The following is a 15,898-nucleotide window of genomic DNA, read 5'->3' on the forward strand; positions in this document are numbered from 1 at the left end:
CCATGCATCTCCTCTTAAATTACATACCCCATCAATTCTTGAAAAGTTTTGAAAATATTATTTATGAGATTAACCATTCAATATTATATGAATCATATTCCATTGCACTCATATGAGAATCAAAGCAAGTACTTCTTTTTTTTTTAATTTGGTTAAAACAAGAAAGGAAATGAAAAAGCTAGCACGAAGGAGGATAGGTTGAGCAAGTATTAAAAAAGTTATCTAAAACAAGAATGAACCTCAGAACGGTTGGCATGGCAATTCCCAAAACCCTCATATTTAGAGTCCATTCTTCATAAAGCTTATATTATAATTTGATCTGATAAAAGTCATGGATCCATCAATAATCACCTGCTTGGTAAAAGACCATTTTGTTTTGTCAAGCATCTAAACTGACTAATTTAAATTGAACATAAATGATCAACAACTAAAATGAAGAAAAATATAAGTTGAGGGACTGAGTAAGGACATTTGAGGAAATTTACCTCACTTCCGTGTGGAAAAATCGTTAAAAAAAAAACCTATAAATATTTCTGTTTCCAAGACTAAGCTATAAAAACGTAAGTTCGAAGGTCAATTTAACATGTTGAAACAAAAGGTTTATGCAAACTATATGATATCAAATCTTTGACTTTTGCTGTACATGAAGTCATGAAAGATACTCGTATGCAATTATTATGATTCGAAATCATCTCTGACAAGCATTAGGTCAAGGCTGTAGAATTTATTTCTAAACAAATAGTTTTATATAAACCCAGGGACCATGTGTTGGGATTCTTAACAATAAACACAATAAACAACTCAAGGGCATTTTTTTTTTTGACCTCCCATCTTTCCCCGTTACTTTTCCACTCCCTTGCTATACGGGTGGCAATTTCCGACACGATCCGAAAATACGACACGAATTTAACACGAAATTAATGGATTTGGGTTAAGGTTTCAAGAGTTCGAATTAAAATCGGGTCGAACCTGTTGAACCCGAAAAGAAAACAGATCGATTTCGGGTCAATCCGTGGGTGACCCGATATTACCCGATATGACTCGTTTACGAATTAAAAATAATTTAATAAACATAAAAATTATTTTATCTAACTAAACTAAGTTATTCTTTTTTTTTCAAAGACATTAATTACTTAATCCTAAATGAATTTATTTAACTTGTGTGAAGTTGAAATTATTATATTTGGATAAATAATATATTATATGATTTTTAGGCCCAGAATTCGAATATGAACCTGACAGCAGAGATAGTTTTTAAAACCCTCCACTGACCATTAGACTAATCCCAGGAGATTAACTAAAGGGCATGTGTTGGTTCTTACTTCTAAATATTTTGCACGCTTCTCTCTATGGGTGGTGGTCACAAGTGAGTTCACGATCATGACACATTCGGCTTTAAAATTCAGCAGTCAACCCTCAACACGAAAGACATCCAACAATATTCTACGGATTATTCTTCTTCGATCATTAGTTTTAACCCCCAAGGGTCGGTATTTTGTGGATTCAGATCTCCTACGGTTGCAAGGACCGCATTATGACGGTCCAAGATTGGATTAGAGTGTCACAGCTTGATATACGCCGTCTATTTCAAGATTCACTAGTTTTGAAATGGATGATTGAGATCGAGTAGGGCCACTTCGATTCAATCTCAAACCATCAGTTGTATAGTCCGGTTTCTCTTGCAACTGTAGAGGAGCTAAATCTGTATTTTTCAAACATGATGTACTAATTTTCTGGTAAATTTTCAAAAATAAGTTCTAGCTATACATGAAAATCAATTTTAAGATTTATTTAGTTTCTTACGGACAAATAATACAATAATCCTGCAAAAGTTTTGTAATATCCACCAACTAATGGTTAATAATGCCTCGGGAATCATGGATACTAAATTTTAGACTAATCAAGTACTCATATTCACTTACACAAGCTATTGAAATATACCAATACGCACTATTTTAAGGGATAACCCCCATAGGTTTCTAACAATTTCATCTAGCTTCCCTCTAATTTGAGAAATTATATTGACCTCTCTTGACATGATGAGTTACCAAAAACGACCTTCACTTTCTCACTATTTTACACGGAAAAAAACCTATATTCTTAAAAGAGAAAAAAATCCAAAAAATTTGTTCAAAAAATTTTTGTGATATTTCAAAACAATTGTCAATTGAAAAAACTTATTTGAGTAGATGCTTTGATTGTGGATTTTATTGAAATTAATTAATATAAAAGTGAATGTAAAAATCACAGTATACACAAAGACGTGACTTTTTTTCAGGCTAGTACCCTCCGGGTTTTCGATTGCTAGAGCATCTCCTTATTTTTTCCCTGACAAAATGTGCCTTAGGATTATGATTGTAGTAACATAGATGGAATTGTTAGTGATAGTGTGGATCTAGTGGTAGAAAGAAAAGAATGTTACAAAGTTTTCTATTGCTCTTTTTTATCCCGTCTAGTTGGTAGCCTATGACAGTGATAATGGAGATGGGCTTGGTAGTAATTGTTGACGTAGAATGTAGAAGGGAAAATCGTTTAAAACGTCTTTCACATTTTGTAAAATAACTTTTTTCGTCCCTCACTTTTAAAAATGTAATTTTACATCCCTTACAACTTTGCATTTGTCAAATTTGATCCCTACTTAGGTTTCCGACTAGTTTTTGGTCAGAATTCACCACGTGCCTTGCACGTGATCATATTTTAAGGACAAAATTGTCAAATCAAATTTGATATAATTCGATTCATAATCCCTCACATTTCATAAAATAAATTTTTCACCCCTTACATTTCACAAAATGAATTTCTTCATCCTTCACATTTTTCAAAATGAATTTTTTTCATCTTTTATTGATCGTGTGTGAATAATTTTTTTTAAATGCATGTATATATCTATTTGATTTCACCTGAACAGTACGAATAGCATGTGAAATCAAATAGAGATATATTAGATACTATTCGTACTGTTCAAGTGAAATCAAATAGATATATATATATATATATATATATATATATGGGTTTAAAAAAATTGTTAGTTTTTCACTTATATTGATTTTCTTTTACTCAAAATTTGAAAATAAAGAAAACATTTAATCATAAATATTATCGAGTGTTTCTATCGAATTAAATTTGGACAGAAAAAATAAACAAAAGAAAAGTATGACAAAAAGAAATAAGTGATTGACACTTTCAAATTTTAAGACAATCACAAGATAAGTAATTCAACTATTGGTCTTAAAAATGTCGAGTAGAAATTCAAATTTAAACTGAAATTTGTTATGATTATAGAATTCAAGTTAGCACCCATTAATTAGATGACCTTATTATACAACTCAATAAAAAAATTATTACCAAAAGAAAAAGGTCACAAATATTGAATAGATTCAAATGGTGAAATCATATAAATATATACATGGGTTTCAAACAAAATTATTAGCTTAAAACCCCTATATATATCTATTGAATAGCATGTGTCTAACTATGATTAGCATGTTTAGATGAAATCTAATAGAGATAAATTACATGCTATTCGTATTGTTCAGGTAAAATCAAATAAACATATACGTGGGTTTATAGAAAAAAAGCTATTCACACACATGATCAATGAGGGATAAAAAATTCATTTTGAAAAATGTGAGGGATGAAAAAATTCATTTTTTGAAATGTGAGGAACGAAACAATTCATTTTGTAAAATGTTAGGGATGAAAAAATTCATTTTGTGAACTGTGAGGGACTATGAATCAAATTATATAAAAATTTGATTTGACAATTTTGCCCTTAAAAAATGATCACATGCAAGTCACGTAGTGGATTCCGGCAAAAAACTAGTCAAAAACTTAGGTAGGAACCAAATTTGGTCAATATGAATTTATAAGAGATGTAAAATTATACTTTTAAAAGTGAGAGACGAAAAAAAAACATCTTGTAAAATGTGAGGGACGTTTTGAACGATTTTCCCTTAAAAAAATCAAGCAACTTGAAGCTCAACAAAGACTATTTAAAACCAACTTCTATGGCCATTTTCCAGCCACCTCAAGAAAATCTTCCTCCTGAAGTGATGGAGATAGTATTGATCATTGCTTTACTTTCAGCTCTTCCCATAATTTTCCTGATTCTTCTTCAGAAAAACAGCAGGAAATCATCAACAAAATCTCATCCTCCTCTCCCTGGTCCTCCTGGCATTCCAATCATTGGAAACATGCATCAGTTTGATCCCTCAGCCCCACATAGCTATCTCGGGGAGCTTTCCAGAAAGTATGGCCCTCTCATGTCCCTCAAGCTCGGATCCTTGCCAGTACTTGTGGTTTCTTCAGCAAGAATGGCAGAAGAGGTTATGAAAAATCACGACTTAATTTTCTGTAGCCGACCACCTATGCTTGGCCAGCGAAAATTGTCCTACAATGGCCTGGACATCGCGTTCGCTCAGTACAATGAGCAATGGAGAGAATTGAGAAAGATTTGTGTTCTTCATCTCTTGAGCTCCAAGAGAGTTCAATCATTTCGTCCTATACGCGAAGATGAGGTCTACCGAATGATTCAAAAGATATCCCGGGAATCTGCTTCATCACAAGTAACTGACTTGACTCACACTTTATTGTCTCTCACAAGTACAATGATTTGCCAAATTGGATTTGGAAAAAGGTATGACGAGGAAGGCCAAGAAAGAAAAAGATTCCACTTTCTCTTGCAAGAAGCTCAGGCAATGTTTGTTGCATTCTATTTCTCTGATTATTTTCCTACAATTGGTTGGTTGGATAAATACACTGGGATGCTATCTCGACTGGAGAAAGTTTTCAACAAGCTTGATTTGTTCTACCAAGAACTCATTGATGAGCACCTGGATCCAAATAGGCCAACGTCAATGGATGGAGACATTATTGATCTCTTGATTCAATTACAGAAGGACAGATCAACTACGTTTGATCTGACTGTGAACCACATCAAGGCCACGCTTATGGTAATAAACTAACTCTTTAACATACTATTCCAGTACAGAGTGTGATATACAGGTTCTGTTAGTTCTTTTCTACTTGAAATTGCAATCATATCTTATGAAAAATAATGCTGCTTAATATGAATACTATACAATTTAATTCTGACACAAAGCCAAACACAGCGTTATTTATTTGTTTTTCTATTTACATCCTTAAGTTAATTGGCACTATTACATACCAACTCCAAGTTCAAATTCTGATAGAGAGGTTGTGTTTTGGGTCTCCACCAGAATTGGATAGGATGAGAGTCATAATTTTGTCTTACACAAATGTTGATTTATTTCAATTGGATACAATTGGTCTTGATGAACAAGAAGCATTGGAATCAGCCCTTTTTTAGAAAAAAAGAATTTGTAATATTTCCTAAACATAATGTTTATCCACCTCTTTATTGCTCATACATCACATTCCAAAAATTTTACATTTTACTGTCTGAAAAAAATTTCTAAATGATCTTCAACCCAAACACATGAAAAGTTTTAGGCTTAGGAAATTCATTGATGATTATCTTTTTTGTTTTTCAATAAACAACTGCAGAACGTATTTTTTGCCGGGTCAGAAACTTCAGCAGGCACAGTAATCTGGGCAATGACAGCACTTATCAAGAACCCTACGGCACTGGAAAAAGCTCAAAACGAAATCCAAGAGGTGCTTGGAGAGAAAAAAATGATAGATGAAGATGATATTCAAAAGCTTCCCTATCTCAAAGCAATCATCAAGGAGACTATGAGATTGTACCCAGTTGCTCCTCTTTTAGTCCCAAGATACACAATGGAAAGTTGCATCCTAGACGGGTATGAGATCCAGCCCAAGACTACCGTTTACGTGAACGCTTGGGCAATTGGAAGAGATCCTGAGTATTGGAATCCACACGAGTTCTTGCCTGAGAGATTCTTGAATAGTACTATAGATGCAACAGGGAAACACTTTCAATTGATCCCGTTTGGGGCAGGCAGAAGAGGCTGCCCGGGATACTCCCTGGGAATAGCAGCTGTGGAGCTTGCACTTGCTAATCTTTTGAACTCATTCAATTGGGGATTGCCTTCTGGAGTGAAGAAAGAGGACATTGATACTGATGTTTTACCGGGTCTTGCTATGCTTAAGAAAAATGCCCTGCGACTTGTGGCAAAGAAACGTGTGTCTTCGTAGTAAGAAAAAACATGTCAAATGGGATCAGAATGTGTAGTTCATATACAATGTACGGCCATTTGGAATGAAAGAGTTTCATACGTTTGTATTGGAAGCTCAAACCCGTAAGCCGACGAAGCTTAGAGGGAAGTTTGTATAGATAACGTCACTTTTCCATTAACCTAAGATTGCTTTGGAAAATCATCCTTCCAGCATTTGCTATAATAACTAGTCACTTTGGTTTAATGGAATGATTGCTGTGGGGGTCTCACATCAAATGTTAGCAGAATTGAACTTCGCACTCATTATCGATCTGCTGAAGTCGAGCACTGGAGCATATATACTCTACAAAATGGGGTGTTACCTGCGAATTATGATGCAACTATGGAAGAAACAAATACATTAACAATAGAACGGAGTACTTACTTGTATGGCAAATCATTGAAATAAACCTTCACATATTAATTTATTTCTAGTGTTAAGTCTAACTGAGGCAGCAAGTACGAACGTAAATTTAATATGTTGAAACAAATCTTTTAATTTAAGCAAACTGTGCTTGAAATCTTTGACTTTTTTCGTAAATGAAGTCATGGAAGATGCTTGAATGCAGTTAGATCCTCAACTATTGGGACGTAGGAACAGTTTAGGAAACCAAACAATGTGATCCGGAATCATTTCTGATAAGCATTACGTAAAGAATGCAGAAATTATTTGCAAAGAAAATGTATTTTTCAAACTCAAGGACCATGCATGGGCGCGTTGGGATTCTTGATGATAAATAGGTCAGGACATGTGAGCGGTGGGTTCATACTTCAATGCGAAAATCATTTACTTCGAGTAAATTCCCAAAAAGTGTGACTTTTTAAACTAACTTCCCAAAGGGTGGTGTTTTTTTAGTATCTTCTCAAAGGATGAAAAACGCATCCAGGGAATGCGTTTTTATAAATAAAAATGCAATTGTCAAATGCGTTATTTTATTTTTCATCAATTTATTTTAATATGAAAAAATTGGTCAAATAACGCATTATTAGAATGCGTTTTTTGATCTCACCATACAACGCATTTTGGAAATGCATTATTAACATATGTATAAAAGAGCGAATGCCATGGCTCAAAAGGGATGGTTGTTTTGCTGATGTGTCCAATAGTAATTGGTTGGAGTGTGTTCGTCCGTCTGTGTGTGTGTGGTTTTTTTTCCTCTTCTTTTTCAAACAATCAAATGCAGATGTGATGGATGGGAGAAGGTTACCTGCTCCCAACTTTTCAGTGATGGTAGCGGTTCCTTTTCTCCACTCATTTCATTAACCATCCGACTCCCTCTCTCCAACACTTCCTTTCTCTTCTTTTTTTCCCTCATCCTCACAAAGAAAGCTGCACTTTTTCTCTCTCTTCAATTTCGGAAGCATTTTCTCTCTTCAATTTTTTTCTGATAGATGACAACAGAATCAAAAAGTTGGCTGGAATATTTTTGCTTCAAAAACTCTTCTTAATTCTTTTTTCCAAAGCATCTTTATTAGCCATTTTTCCCCCTTCTATTATTTACCAGATTAATTGTCTAATTTTTCCCTTTTATGATGTTGTGATGTTGATCAAGTTGAGGATCAAAGCCAGTGCTGTCGACTTGAGGATCAAGTTGAGAGGGAGATGGGAACTCTAGGAGTCCTTTCCTTTCCTTTTGCTTCGATCCAAACGGTGCCTTAAGATTTCGGCTCTCTGAAGAATGAGGCTGTCAGAGAGACTGGGATTTCTTCAACCTCTCTGATTTTTAGCCTATGATTTCTTTTTTCATCATCGACCATCAGAAACCAATAGCCCTTCAGATGCAGTTTCTGCTTATGATTAATCACAGAAACCCACCTTAAAGTTTTTGAACCAGACCTTTCATAAATAGCAGCATTACTACTACTACTATTGATTCTGCTCATCTTCTCGAGAAGCCTGCTTGTCTGAAAGCTGTGGTGATTCTTTACCTTTCAGAGCAAATGGGTCAGTGCATTGAGCCAAATCTGACCCGTATCTTGGCTGGGCAACCCGGATGGCATATATGATGGGGAGGAAGAGAAGATGATCCATCACATTGCAACCGGCGTTGCAGCCATGGCGGTGTCACTTTCTTTTTGCCTGACCTAAGATGATACATCTGAGCCTGAACCTTGATCATTTTCCCCCTTCGATGGCATCGTTATTTTTCTGAAAATAAAAGCAAGTTTTTTTTTTCACTATCAAGAAATTGGGCTTTTTTTTTTGTTGGTTGGGTACACTGAGGAATGAAGTTAAATCAATACAAAATTGCAGTTTACTCTGGAAAAAAAAATTGACGTTGTGATGTTGCAGGTACATAATTTGGAAATTTCCTCCACCATCTTCATGCGATTTTGTAAGTTTTGTTTTTCCATTTTGAAGGTAGATTCTATAAGGTTATTTTCTTAAAAAATTGTATTCTTTAACATTGTTTCCCATGCCTCTCGAACCCTCTCAGTTTAAGGAAGAAAATAGAAAAAGTAAATCAGTGTTCCTGAAATAAAGCACTTGCTCTGCATCTCGTTTTACCTTTATGGATTTCTGTCTAAATGTTTGTCATGTGGGGTTTATTTTGTGGGTAGTTTGGTTCACCACTTCTATATATTTCTTGTTCAGTTTTGGAGTATGTGGAAAGCAAATGAGTCTTTAAAATTGCTGGCCCGCCTGGTGGTTTTGGAGAAAGTACCTTACGGAAGTATTTCTAAGAAGGATTTTTCAAGTTGTTTTGCATTTCAAAAGTTCTCCCCTACAATTAAATTTTTTACCAAACAATTTATTTGGATTAACCTGGATTTCAAATATTCAAAATCCTCCGTGAAATCTAATTCCATGAAACTAAACTGATTTTTGTGGGAGTTTTCGTACATTTGATCATTCTTAGTCCCATTTATTGTGGTTTTCTACCAGTACAATCTGGTGTTTGTATCAGTGATGTTGGAGTCCTTGATTGGATTTCAAGAAATTGTAGGTTTATGGTGTACTGCCTTGTATACTAAATCATTTGGTATATAATCTTTTTTTCAAGTTAAATTGGTGTTAAATTGATCCTAATGATGGACCAATGTGATTTTCATGCTAAAAAAGTCTTGTGTCGTTGATGGCTTGATAATTTTTGGGAGTTTAGTAAGCTGTTGTGAGTAGTATTTTTTAGTGATAACGGTATTATTCACTATGCCATTTTAAGAATTGTACCTGACCACATGGATATTTTCTCCTCCTGGTGGTTTGGTGCTTTTTCCTTTTTAAATACCTGGAGGCTTTTTTTGATTGAACTATTTGATGATTTGACTTGTTGCTTATGGTTATACGTTGGTTTGTTTTGACAGCCGTGTGTGTGAAAAATCCCATGATATTATCTGTAAGTATGGCCTGATGTGCTGCAGACAATACTTCTGCAGTAATGCTAAGGAGATTGGATTCATTAAGGTAATGGATTTGAAGTTTTAAGAAAGGAATGATCGTATTGTTACCTTCTTTAAAAAAAAAAAACTAACCGAGCTACTAGGACGTGGATATTGTTTTCATCGTCATGTCAATATTCATATTCAAGTTAGGATCTGATTGTGCATTTAAATTTTCTTGTGCCTGCGGTTCTAGATACGAGTATATGCCAATTTAAGAATTTTGTAGTTGGTTGTTGGCACACTGTGATACTGAGTTATGGGTCTTGCTTTTCCATTTTTGTGTCCTTCTTGAATAAATTACTAAATCATTTTGAATTTTCTTGCATTTGTCATTGCAATATAATTGAAAGAATAGGTCTTTGCCTCCTTGCTAGCGGATTTTGTTGAGCAAGCTGCCATTAGAGATAAATGGATCCCAAGTTGTTATTTGCTTTGAATTTGAACAATTTTGGATGTTCTAATTTGCCATTGAACTTGAATTGGTATGTGAATCAACAAATTCTACCATATACTGTTCTTTAATATGCGGTATCACATATTTTCTTGAGGTTGTCTTTGGTGTGACTATTTTGTGAATGCAATTATGGTGAATTTTTTATTTCTATTATAAGAAATTGATGAATTGCAGGCAATGTTTTTAATTAGTTGGTTAATTCTCTTGAACTGATTATTCTGGATCGTATATGTTTTTTATGTCGATGCCATGATAAATTGGTTAAATTGGTTCTCGTTCATTGTGAGCAAATCTAGATTTGTATTGGAACAGATTGCCTTTCTTTTTTTATTTAAATAAGATGAGAAGATCTTTGTAAGACATTTCTTATCATTTTACTATTGCAATAATTACTGGAAAATGCAGAGCCAAGGTATATTTATGCAAAAACATTAATATTCTGGAGTATTTTCAAAGTGAGACTTATTTTAGCTAATGAATACTTATTAGCGGGTTTACAATTTTGTTAAGCTATCAGAGCTTTATTATGCCAGCAATATACTACATAACCTACCTACAACACCTGCCAAAGGTTTTTTTATTACATTTTAGGCAAGAATAAAACGAGTTTTCCACTAAATTATGGTAAGGTTGAGTATTTGTCCTTGGGAAAAATGCCATATTCACATTTGTACATGAAAAATGCAATTTTTTGTTTTGTTACGTGTGTACATTCATGCCCTGTATCTGGTAACATGAAATAATTGCTTAGAATAATCATTTATGTAAATTGATGGGGTCTGATGCCAAGTTTAACATGGGTAGGGAACTGTAATGTAAGTGTTGATTCCTTAAGTGAGATGACTTCAATTAATGACCTGTTTTAATATACTTGATGATAATGTAAAAAGCGAGTTACATAATGCTATAGGGGTTGGGTAAAGGGAAAAGGAGTTATATTACATTGAGGTGGATGTTTGATAAACGTATTTATTTGGATATGAAAATGATAATAATGCATAGCGTTTTCGTCCAAAAAGGTGATAGTAGTAATTATTTTTCTATTAAGTTTAGTTCACGATGAAATGTAGTACTTAGTTTGCATTAATTATGGTTGACTCCATCCAAATCTGAGTTTGTTTGTATGTAATTTGCAGGTTGATGGTGCTAAAAATTTCTTGTGGATTTGAACAAGATACTTAAATGAGCTTCTATTTCTTCAAATTGTGAGTGGTTTATGGATGGTTGTATACAATTCTTAAAGTTTTTATTACTTGCCATCTACTTGTACATAGTTTTGCAGTCACAATTGATGCTTTTCTCATTCTGGTGATGTTTTATTCTATTTTACTAAGTAGGATGGGAATTAGAGTGTTTAGCAGGTGAATTTGTCAACATTTAATGTCACATACTGTGGTTAACTTATTGCTTTTCTAATGCATGACTGCTAATGCTTGAAATGCATTAGCCTATCTCTATCTTTTTTTTGGGAGGGGAGGGGGGAAATCGAGCATAAACAATAGGTACTTGCTAATTGGAAGTTTAGGATTTTGGCCTTTTTTGGTGGTTTTTTCCTTGGCTAATTATAATCAGCCAATACTTTTTTTTTTGGAAGTACTACCTAATTATTTTTTCGAGTCTTGGCTGATAGCAGTCGGAATTTTGGAGTCAATTTTATCTTTCACGCTGATTTTTACTTTTCCAGGTCTGTTGTTCTGTTTCTCAGAGATCTGGTATTTATAAAGTTCATGTTATGTTCTGAAAATTTTTTCCCTTGAGAATTTTTCTCAGTTTGCTACAGTCAAGAAAAGAAAATATTAACTAGATTTGGCCATGTAGTATGGGTACTGTGTAACTCCACTTTCTCTTTTTGTCTTTCTGCTTCACTCTCTCGTGATCTCCTAGAAATTCCTCACTCAAAGTTACTGGTTTGGTGCTGTCTATAAACTGTATATAGCGGAACCCTTTTTTTTGGTTTCTACATATCCATTTTTCCTGGTTACGAAATGAGGAATTGAGATATACAATCAAGGGATGGTTTTTATACTTTTTTTTTTTTGGAGTGGTGCATGATTCACCTCTCAAGGTCATATACATATCTATACTTATTATCCCTTTTTTCTAATGAGATTCCTTTCGATTGATCAGCATCAAAGGGAATACCCACAATAATAGATTACCTGAAATACACTAATAAGCAAACACTATTTGGTTGGAAGATAGAAAAATCAATTCCAAGTGCAGTACATAAGTTGCGATTGGCCTTTATGTGAGCTACTCTATTCCATTCTGTTATGAGTGCTCTGATATCCGCAACCGCATAATGAAGCACTCTATCGTCAGGAATGATGATATTGGACTGGTAAATCGGACTAAACTCAGGCTTTACTTTTTTTTCATGGTCACTTCTCAGATTAAGAAACTCAATTCCAGATTTAGAAAGCTTTAATTATGTATTGTATGTGAAATTTGGTGAATTTGCTAAACTTTTTCTTATTTAGTCTCTTTTTTGGGTTTTTATTTCTCATGGCTGTCAGCCTTATAAAATCTGATAATGGCCTAGAAAATGATAAGATAGAGGTACTAAATTTGTCTTTTAAGATTTAATTGTGAGTTGCCATATCTGTCTTTGTAAAAATTTGGCTGCTATTTATGCTATTGGGTCACATTAGGTCAAATGTAAGTGGGCAGTTTTTGGTTGGGAACGGTAGTATACATATTTTGCGGAACTGTGTTAACAAAATGGCACTTCTCACATGTGCAAAAACATCTGATCAGAGGTTGTTTTCATTAGGTAGAAATCGAAATGTTGATATTTTGGATAGTTAATTTTAGTGTAAATTTTTGTTTGTTTGAATGGTGTTATTTTCATGACCTTACTATATTGTGTATGGAAGTGGTAATTAGTTTTATGGATCTAGCAAATTCAATGTTTACTTTGTTTTGGTCTCTAATTTGTGGGGAATTTTATTAGGTTGATATATTAATCATGAAGGAAAAAAGCTGCCATAGTTGTTGCCATCTTTTAGTTCGTAGTGGTCTTTAAGATATTAGTTTCTTGTGCAATTTTTTGTGGTGATTGAATTTTAAGGTATTGGCTTAACTACATGAATGGAAATTAATCAATTTGAATGGAAATTGGAGTTGGGAGAGTGAAAATAGCTATTCTATTTTGTTGATTTTAAGTCGTGCAAGATTTTTCACTCAACAGGCTCATGCGCATCAGGTGCTCAATTTCCATTCAAATTAATTAGTTTCCCATTTGAGGATGAATTGGTCAAAAATTGATAGTTTAGATACTAAATGCGTTATACCAGAAAATTTGAGGATGAAATGTATTCATAACTCAAAATTTAGGGATGAAAAGTGACATTTTTCCTTAAATGTTCTATTCATTCACCAAAAAAAGAATTAACTTGCTGCATAACTGTAGTTTTGCCTCTTTAATCATAGACTACGATGTTTAGTAGCTTAGAAATTCTTGTTAGAAAATTCAGTTTTAGTTGACTTAAATCTATATTTGCAAAACATGGTGTTCTCTTAGATTTGTAACATCTCAGTAAGATAAAGCCTGGAAAACTGAACCTTACAACAAATTTATTTTACTTTGTAAAAATGAACTTAATTGAAGAAAGCTTACATAGGAAATTTTGCAAAAAAACATGAAGATGGTGGTCCAATTGATAGGTTCAAAGAGGTGAATGTGTTATAGACCTTCAATTTGTCTTGAAATTTTTATACAGGAAAGAACTTTACGAAAGGGCATATTACTTTTGAAGAAGATTTGGTAAAACTCACTGATTTGTTTTAACAGGATGGATAATCTGTAGTAAATATGACACATCCAGATGTTCCAGTATGAGTTGCCTCTACTTTGAGATAAATGACACATACTTCTTCCTAGAGTTTGAGAATACAATCACTGCTTCGACACATTCAATTTTTTCCCCTTTTTTTGTTCTTTTGGTGTTAGTTTTCTAAGTATATTATTGGTTGTTGTTACAGGAAGGAATATGAAGACTTGAAGTTGACATCTCTAACAAGTAGTTAAAGCTGGTAATATTTATTTGTGTTCTACCATTTATACTATAAACCATATTGTCGTTTTCTATAAACAGTCTCTCACCTAATTTAGCCTATCTTGATTGCATTATTGATAAAGATGTGCTGAGAAATGAGCTTCAGTTATGGATCCAAATGGTGTTTTTTTCTATTCCTCATGAGATTTGCTTCGGTTGTATGATTTCTTCTCAAGTTAAATTGAAAAGTTATTCTGTTTATTGATTTTATTACATGGACGCTTATCTTGGGAGATTGGTATTGATCATCATTTAAGCTGTGAGGAATGAATGAAAAAAAACATACCTAGCAGAAAACCCTTCACCTTTTTTCGAGTTCTTTGGGGCATTGTGATTTCTTTCACTAGCTGGTCCTTATTGAATCATCAAAACAAATCTAATCTTTTTATGTTGGCAAACCTCAATCCTCTCCTCTTTTGAATACCTTTGATTACTCCTTTTTAGAACCCAAGCAGACCATAACTAGGGAAATATACGAGGTTATGATTGTATAGAGACTCGTCCTAAGGATGGCTTTTGAAAACTTATCATTGGTAGGGTTTCAAAAGGCATTCTTGGAGTTGCTGGAGTTATAAGGAATTGATATGGATTTTGGACCATCGGATCAGTAAAAGATTAGGAATAACTTCCAATCTTCTAGCTGAACTTTTCGGATTGAGAGGAGGACTAAGGATAACTATAGATCATTATTGCTACAAACCGGAATTGGAAGTTGATGCTATTAATATTTTTAATCTTTTAAACCAATATGATACTGCTATTTACAATGTGCTATGGTTATATCTGATTGTAGGTATCTTATCGTATTTTGGCAGCAAGTCTTGATCAAAGCATATAAGCAGTGAAGCAAATCAGATGGTAGATTGTTTAGCTAATGTATAGGATGCTAACAACAGGGTATCTTTTATTATGATGTTATGCCCCACCATTTTTAGTTGCAGCTAGATGACTGTTTGGGGATTTTATTCTCGTTTTGTATCTCAATATGATTGCATATTATTTTAAAGTTCCTTTTATGCAAAAAAAATTCCAAAACTACAAAAAGTTAAAACTGTAGCTTATTTTCACTATTTAATAAAACTACAAAAGCATAGCTTATTTTCACTACGAATGCACTTTTATGTAACTTTTCATATTTAATATCTAAATTTGAATAATTGGGCATTTATGGGCACGATTGAAAATTACACCGCACATCGTGCGGTGTTATCCTCCTAGTTTTATAATAAAACGCATTAGATGAATGCGTTTTTTGTTTACAATATGTACCACTTTTTTTCATTTCTTCATTCTGGACTTCGATTATGTAAGGTTTTTGTTTTAAATATTATCTTATTATTTTATCGAAGTTATTATTAATTTAGCTCACTAATGCAAGTCAAGATCCAAAAAAATTGTTATTTCATAGTTGTTATTAATTTAGTTGGTAGAGATTTCATTTCAGGTTTGCAAAAGGCTTAAAGGTTTTGAACTTTGGATTTTACATATGTATACACTAATTTTGTATCTCAAATGTTGGTAGTAAAATTCAAAAAGTATTATAATAATATTATTACGAAAGGAAAACTAGTAGGTTTTGTATTTAATATAAATTAAATACGTGAAAGTAAAAAAAAGAAATTACCCACTTTTTACCAACTCTTTATGGGTTTCTTCTATTAGTTGAATAAAGTACTAGCTATGGGGGCAGGCATTTTACTCTGAATCATATAATTTATGTTAAATATATAAATGTTTGTAAGTAAAATTTAAAAAGTGTTATACTAATATTTTTATGAAAGGAAAACTAGTATGTTTTGTATTTAACATAAATTAAATATTTGAAAGTTAAAACAAAATTAAAT

At 33.2% G+C, this 15,898-nt stretch overlaps 1 protein-coding gene and 1 long non-coding RNA gene across 2 annotated transcripts; both read left to right on the top strand.

The window, feature by feature from the left end:
* The first annotated feature begins 4,052 nt into the window (after positions 1 to 4,052).
* On the top strand, positions 4,053 to 6,250 carry LOC113691408 (6,7,8-trihydroxycoumarin synthase-like). Its single transcript, XM_027209536.2, has 2 exons — positions 4,053 to 4,952; positions 5,527 to 6,250. The coding sequence occupies exons 1-2, from the start codon at positions 4,053 to 4,055 to the stop codon at positions 6,136 to 6,138; spliced, it is 1,512 nt and encodes a 503-aa protein (XP_027065337.2). The 3' UTR covers positions 6,139 to 6,250.
* Positions 6,251 to 8,084: 1,834 nt separating this feature from the next.
* On the top strand, positions 8,085 to 15,053 carry LOC140008136 (uncharacterized). The gene is made up of 5 exons (XR_011815538.1): positions 8,085 to 8,494; positions 9,465 to 9,564; positions 11,133 to 11,201; positions 13,981 to 14,031; positions 14,848 to 15,053. It is a non-coding gene; the product is annotated as an uncharacterized lncRNA (long non-coding RNA).
* The last annotated feature ends 845 nt before the right edge of the window (positions 15,054 to 15,898 follow it).

The sequence above is a fragment of the Coffea arabica genome, chromosome 6c (assembly GCF_036785885.1).
Source record: "Coffea arabica cultivar ET-39 chromosome 6c, Coffea Arabica ET-39 HiFi, whole genome shotgun sequence".
NCBI classification, from domain to species: Eukaryota; Viridiplantae; Streptophyta; class Magnoliopsida; order Gentianales; family Rubiaceae; genus Coffea; species Coffea arabica.